At 39.3% G+C, this 496-nt stretch overlaps 1 protein-coding gene across 1 annotated transcript in view; it reads right to left on the bottom strand.

Annotated features, from left to right (window-relative positions):
• The window catches only part of LOC119586251 (RUN domain-containing protein 1-like), an 8728-nt gene that overhangs the window by 5589 nt on the left and 2643 nt on the right, over window positions 1-496 (bottom strand). Inside the window, 1 exon segment of the mRNA XM_037934956.1 lies at window positions 111-270. Within this exon segment, the coding sequence (XP_037790884.1) occupies window positions 111-270 (160 nt within the window).

Here is a 496-nt window from a genome sequence, read left to right as displayed (position 1 = left end):
TGTAGAAAGATTAGTATATGCCAGTATCAACGCATTAGGTAAATCCAACAAAATTCCACAATATTTATATATCAGAGTAGCCAGCAGGTGCTTCAGCCTTGGCCTCTCACCTATGACGACCCGCTGCTTTTCCATGACCTTGGCCTGAGGGGGTCCACCTTCTCCAGTCTGGTAGGCATAGTTTTCCAAGTCCTCCAACTGCTGCTTCAACTTTTCAATTAACTCCTTCTGTTTTGCCATTCCTGCATGATCATCTTCCTCCCCATCAACCTGAGATGGGGGTAAAAAAAGCCTTCTACAAGCAAGGGTAACTCCTAAACATTTCTTTGTTTTATTTCTTGACCAATGTCAGCTGTTTCCACATAAGGTGGCCATTATATGGGATAGAAATATAAAGTCAGAGATTATAGCCATGATACAGAAATCTTAATTCACTGTTAATGATTACAATAAAAGAAATAATCACTCATCTCATCAAATATCTAAAGATATCTAC

The sequence above is a fragment of the Penaeus monodon genome, chromosome 21 (assembly GCF_015228065.2).
Source record: "Penaeus monodon isolate SGIC_2016 chromosome 21, NSTDA_Pmon_1, whole genome shotgun sequence".
Lineage (NCBI taxonomy): Eukaryota > Metazoa > Arthropoda > Malacostraca > Decapoda > Penaeidae > Penaeus > Penaeus monodon.
The sequence above is the reverse complement of the archived record's forward strand: the minus strand, read 5'-3'. Positions and strand labels throughout refer to the sequence as shown.